Source organism: Salvelinus namaycush, chromosome 34, assembly GCF_016432855.1.
Source record: "Salvelinus namaycush isolate Seneca chromosome 34, SaNama_1.0, whole genome shotgun sequence".
Taxonomy (NCBI): Eukaryota; Metazoa; Chordata; class Actinopteri; order Salmoniformes; family Salmonidae; genus Salvelinus; species Salvelinus namaycush.
In genome coordinates this window covers 30,295,617-30,301,669 of record NC_052340.1, presented here as the reverse complement: position 1 = coordinate 30,301,669, position 6,053 = coordinate 30,295,617, and the positions used below count along the sequence as shown (strand labels likewise).

Here is a 6,053-nt window from a genome sequence, read left to right as displayed (position 1 = left end):
TGTCTGAATGGAAGAGTGTATTACTATGTGCGGTGTCTGAATGGAAGAGTGTATTACTATGTGCGGTGTCTGAATGGAAGAGTGTATTACTATGTGGTGTCTGAATGGAAGAGTGTATTACTATGTGCGGTGTCTGAATGGAAGAGTGTATTACTATGTGCAGTGTCTGAATGGAAGAGTGTATTACTATGTGCGATGTCTGAATGGAAGAGTGTATTACTATGTGCGGTGTCTGAATGGAAGAGTGTATTACTATGTGTGGTGTCTGAATGGAAGAGTGTATTACAGTTTAATAGTTTAAATGTTGTGGCACTTATGGCAACTGGGGAAAGGATTCTTCAGTCTTAAGGTTCAACTCATGTCCCTGTTATTGGTTCAGTAGGTCGGTTTACTCATATACTCCTCCATTGTCTGTTGAGAGAACAGAATAAACATATTTACATATTTTGGCAAGTGTGTCACACTTAAGTGACTGTGTGTGTGTGTGTGTGTGTGTGTGGGGAGGGGTCACCTCTTGTAGTGTCTCTGCCTCCTCCATAGCGATGCCCACAGCTGTCTTGGAGGTCTCCAGGATCTCTCCTCCCATCAGGAACTCATCAAGGATGAAGTAGGCCTTCTCAAAGTTAAAGATGATGTCCAGCTCACACACCTGCAGCGTGCATGCACATGTACACAGTTAAAGTCCATCGATGACTCACTCACGCCCAAGATCAACCAAAGAATGAGGCAGGGTTGTAGGGGACTGCAGAAAGAGACCGTGCGGTATGGGAGGTGCCTATGACGGGGTTATCGTCAGCCAGTGGTCTTTTATTTTGGTTGCCTGTCAAGTCCTGTCTGTCGCACGTCAGGGTGATGCAGTCACTTTCATTTATACATTTCTGTCAGGAGGCAGCATGGATCCTGATTCCTGATACACTTTCTGATCACTTCTGTTTTGCCATTGTAACAATTAGATTAAACTAGTGTCTCAGTGTGTCTGTATGCTTCTGTTGATGTATTTGACTGACTCATTTTACTTTCAACACAAGCCTCCACTTTTCATGTAATTCTGTAATAACCACACGCATGCACGAGCACAGACACACCCATGTCTTACTATACTTGTGAGGACCATTCATTGATTCCCATTCAAAATCCTATTTTCCCTAACCCCCAACCCTAACCTTAACCCTAAACCTAACCCCTAATCCTGAAATTGCCTTTTTTCCTACTGAGGACCAGCAAAATTTCCTCACTTATCTGAATTTTTGTTTGTTTACTATTCTTGGGAATAGTAAACTAAAACATGTACACACACGATGAAGTAGGCCTTGTCAAAGTTAAAGATGATATCCATCCCACAGACCTGCAGCAGAGCAGACAGGGCGACAACAGCACTTCAATGAGAGGAATTAGGCACCATTAAGATTATAAAAATGTTGAAAATACTGTAAAAAGCACATTTAGTTTCTATTCACCAATTCCATCTGAACTTTCCCTGTGTTATATTGAACATTGTCCCCCAAAGAGACCTTAACCTGCCAATGAATAGCCCTTGCATTGCCTGTACATCATGCTTACGTTGCCAAAGTATTTGTCCAGCAGCTCGACATATCGGTGCAGCACCTCCAAGGTCAACAGTTCATTGTCCTGGTCCTCCAAACCACAGCAGAAGTAGAGGCTGGCATACCTGCAAGGGGGTCAGAGATCAAGGAACAGGGTTATGGTTTTAATGTTTATATGGAAGAGAGTCACTTTACCATAGAGGTTCATGCTTAAGCCAAATGGTGACTAAGGGTAGAACATACTGCTCTTGTCTGTTATGTGTTTAACTTGTATAGTGAGTGTACAAAACATTAAGAACACCTGCCCTTTCCATGACATAGCTTTCACCTGGATTTACCTGGTCAGTCTATGATCCCTTATTGATGTCACTTGTTAAAATCACTTCAATCAGTGCCGATGAAGGGGAGGAGACAGGTTAAAGAAGGATTTAAGCCTTGATACAATTGAGACATGGATTGTGTATGTGCCCCATTCAGAGGGTGAATGAGCAAGACAAAATATTTAAGTGCCTTTGAACAGGGTATGGTAGTAGGTGCCAGGCGCACCGGTTTGAGTGTGTCAAGAACCGCAACACTGCTAGGTTTTTCACGCTCAACAGTTTCCTGTGTGTATTAAGAATGGTCCACCACCCAAAGTACTGACTGACTGTTAGAACTGTTAAGGCTCCATGGATTTATGAGGAATTGAAAAACATTGGCAAAGTGGGCAAACTTAGGCAGGAAATGCCCACGACAAACAGTGAGCAATTATATTCATGCATAAAAAACAAATAATGAAAGAAAAGCAGTGCAAGTTTGAATTTTGTAAAGTTAAGTGTGGGAGAGGTGGAAAAATGATTGTTAGGTCCACAGACGACACAATCGCAATCACACTGCACACTGCCCTAACCCATCTGGACAAGAGGAATACCTATGTAAGAATGCTGTTCATCGATTACAGCTCAGCATTTAACACCATAGTACCCTCCAAACTCGTCATTAAGCTCGAGACCCTGGGTCTCGTCCCCGCCCTGTGCAACTGGGTCCTGGACTTCCTGACGGGCCGCCCCCAGGTGGTGAGGGTAGGAAACAACATCTCCACCCCGCTGAGCCTCAACACTGGGGCCCCACAGGGTGCGTTCTCAGCCCTCTCCTGTACTCCCTGTTCATGACTGCGTGGCCATGACTGCGTGGCCATGCACTCCTCCAACTCAATCATCAAGTTTGCAGACAACACTACAGTGGTAGGCTTGATTACCAACAACGACGAGACAGCCTACAGGGAGGAGGTGAGGGCACTCAGAGTGTGGTGTCAGGAAAATAACCCCACACTCAATGTCAACAAAACAAAGGAGATGATCGTGGACTTCAGGAAACAGCAGAGGGAGCAGCCCCCTATCTACATCGACGGGACAGTAGCGAAGAGGGTGGAAAGTTTTCAGTTCCTTGGTGTACACATCACGGACAAAATGAAATGGTCCACCCACACAGACAGTGTGGTGAAGAAGGCGCAGCAGCGCCTCTTCAACCTCAGGAGGCTGAAGAAAGGCGGCTTGTCACCAAAAACACTCACAACCTTTTACAGATGCACAATCGAGAGCATCCTGTCGGGCTGTATCACCGCCTGGTACGGCAGCTGCTCCGCCCACAACCGTAAGACTCTCCAGAGGGTAGTGAGGTCTGCACAACGCATCACCGGGGGCAAACTACCTGCCCTCCAGGATACCTACACCTCCCGATGCCACAGGAAGGCCAAAAAGATCATCAAGGACGACAATCACCCGAGCCACTGCCTGTTCACCCCGCTATCATCCAGAAGGCGAGGTCAGTACAGGTGCATCAAAGCTGGGACCGAGAGACTGAAAAACAGCTTCTATCTCAAGGCCATCAGACTATTAAAAAGCCATCACTAAAATTGAGTGGCTGCTGCCAACATAGTGACTCATCTCTAGACACTTTAATAATTGGATGTAATAAATGTATATCACTAGCCACTTTAAACAATGCCACTTTATATAATGTTTACATACCCTACATTACTCATCTCATATGTATATACTGTACTCTATACCATCTACTGCATCTTGCCTATGCCGTTCGGCCATCGCTCATCCATATATTTTTATGTACATATTCTTATTCATTCCTTTACACTTGTGTGTATAAGGTAGTTGTTGTGAAATTGTTAGATTACTTGTTAGATATTACTGCATGGTCGGAACTAGAAGCACAAGCATTTCGCTACACTCGCATTAACATCTGTTAACCATGTGTATGTGACAAATCAAATGTTATTATTTAACTTGTGCGTCTGTTTGTTTTTGTGGGTAAGGAGGAAGGATTTTAAGAGGTTAAACATTAACCACTAATAAAAAGGGCCAAGGATGGTTCCAGTCTACCCCCTTCCTCCCCCATCCACCCCCCTACAGTACACAGGCACCATAGTCTGTTCCAGCCCAGAGACAATAGTGAGAGGGGGGAAACACAGACAGCAATAGGGGTCAACAGAGAAACAGACAGCAATAGGGCAGAGAAACAGACAGCAATAGGGCAGAGAAACAGAGAAACAGACAGCAATAGGGGTCAACAGAGAAACAGACAGCAATAGGGCAGAGAAACAGAGAAACAGACAGCAAAAGGGGTCAACAGAGAAACAGACAGCAATAGGGCAGAGAAACAGAGAAACAGACAGCAATAGGGGTCAACAGAGAAACAGACAGCAATAGGGCAGAGAAACAGAGAAACAGACAGCAATAGGGGTCAACAGAGAAACAGACAGCAATAGGGCAGAGAAACAGACAGCAATAGGGGTCAACAGAGAAACAGACAACAATAGGGGTCAACAGAGAAACAGACAGCAATAGGGCAGAGAAACAGAGAAACAGACAAAAGAAAAGACAGAAGTCAAAAATAGGAAACCAAATAATCTGCCAAATAAAGCAAATCAAAGAGAGAGAGAAGGGGATATAAGAGAAAGAGATGGAAGGTAAACCACAGACAGATCCAGCCCCAAACACATCATCTACTTCCTCAGTCACCTCTTGTAAACAATCTTGAGGTCCCTCCAGTGGAGGAAGTTAGAGGAGCGAGGAGGGCGAGCCAGCACCATCAGAGTCATTTCCCTGATCACCTTCTTCTTCTCTCTCTCAGTCACCGGAGTGAACCACTTCTGCAGTCGCAGCTTCCCCTGCCGGCTGAACAGCAGCAGGAAGCGCATCTGTGGGGAGAGGGGGCAGGAAGTTGACCCGCTTGGAACCAAATCATAGAAATAGAATGACTAGAATGGGTATTATTGCAGGCAACAGATTGAAGCAGAATAGTTCCTCTTGTTCATTAGGTTCTCTGGTGTCACTCTGGTGTCCAACCATGTTGTTAACGCCTAGTTAATCAGTAACTGCATTAATACGTATTCACATACACCGAATGATACATCGTATGCTCATGTAACATAGTATGCTCATGTAACACACAAATTGACATTTTCATGAAGGCTACTCACTCACACATACTCAGACACTTTGAACACACCCCACAATTATACTCATTATGCCTAGATGTGTTGCAATCCAAACCACACTTCTAACTGATAAGTGGTTGTTGTGCCAGACATAAACAATATTTCACAATTCTCCACGGTCAGCCTTATAATGGCCAGTTTAAGCAAAAATGTAACTTACACATGACTTTCAAGACGTTCTACTATAAAAACATGACAGCAACGCTTCTTTAGGCTACTGTAGCCTCCGGGCAAACAGGTTCAGGCGACAAGACTCAAGTTCAACGACCAGCCAAAGGAACTAAGTGTGATGGAGCGCCATTGACCACACAGTTACAGTTACAGTAGACTACTCATCTTTTGGACAGGTGCATGTTATAAGAGAGCATTTACTTGCCCTGTAAAATATGTCAAAACTTGAACATGGAACCAAAAGACGACATTTGACTCACCATCGTGAAGCTGCAATGTGAGGCTAAGGCCGACACTTGAGGAAAAATATGTTATCTAAATTCTTGCGTGAAACCGATTCATATGGCCGAGGCATCGTCAACCTTCCCACAATGCTGTGGGTTAAATTGCGAAACCACACCTTCTCTAGACTGTGCCGCGCCTCGTTTTTTGCTTTGCTTGGTCGAGATTGGTTCACACCTGTCACAGGAGCTTTCCTGGGAAAGGTGGATTGCAGTGTACTGTATGTACACTCTGGTTTGGGATAAAATATAGAAACCATCCTGCTTGTCAAACCAAATTATGTGTCTGTGTGTCTATTCTTTCATTTCCAGACATATTGCGTGTTATTTGAGCTTTTTCTATTGTAGCCTACATGCCAATAAAAACCGACAATAGCTTCATTTCCCCCAGAATTGTTATCAATAATTCCCTGATAAAATGTTCTTCTGTTACTGAAATATGCGGTTGTTGAAATACATTTAATTTACATTTGAAATGCTGTACAAGCAAATCCTGAATTTGCCATGTAAGCCTATTGAATATTCAGTAGGAAATATATTTTATTTCATTAATTCAAGCCT

The 6,053-nt window shown here is 43.9% G+C and overlaps 1 protein-coding gene across 1 annotated transcript; it reads right to left on the bottom strand.

Moving 5' to 3' along the window:
- Positions 1-375: 375 nt before the first annotated feature.
- Positions 376-4,746, bottom strand: LOC120029039 (AP-1 complex subunit sigma-3-like). Its single transcript, XM_038974331.1, has 4 exons — positions 4,562-4,746; positions 1,561-1,669; positions 512-649; positions 376-411 (listed from the first exon to the last, which is right to left on the bottom strand). Exons 1-4 carry the CDS (start codon positions 4,738-4,740, stop codon positions 376-378), a joined length of 462 nt encoding a protein of 153 aa, XP_038830259.1. The 5' UTR covers positions 4,741-4,746.
- Positions 4,747-6,053: the final 1,307 nt, after the last annotated feature.

Excerpts from the sequence above, each read along its gene's own strand:
- LOC120029039 (XM_038974331.1), bottom strand. The coding sequence starts at position 4,740 with ATGCGCTTCCTGCTGCTGTTCAGCCGGCAGGGGAAGCTGCGACTGCAG. Across the intron at positions 1,670-4,561 it reads CTCAAGATTGTTTACAAGAG|GTATGCCAGCCTCTACTTCT; the intron begins GTGACTGAGGAA and ends ACCCCCTTGCAG. Across the intron at positions 650-1,560 it reads TGGACAAATACTTTGGCAAC|GTGTGTGAGCTGGACATCAT; the intron begins GTAAGCATGATG and ends TGCACGCTGCAG.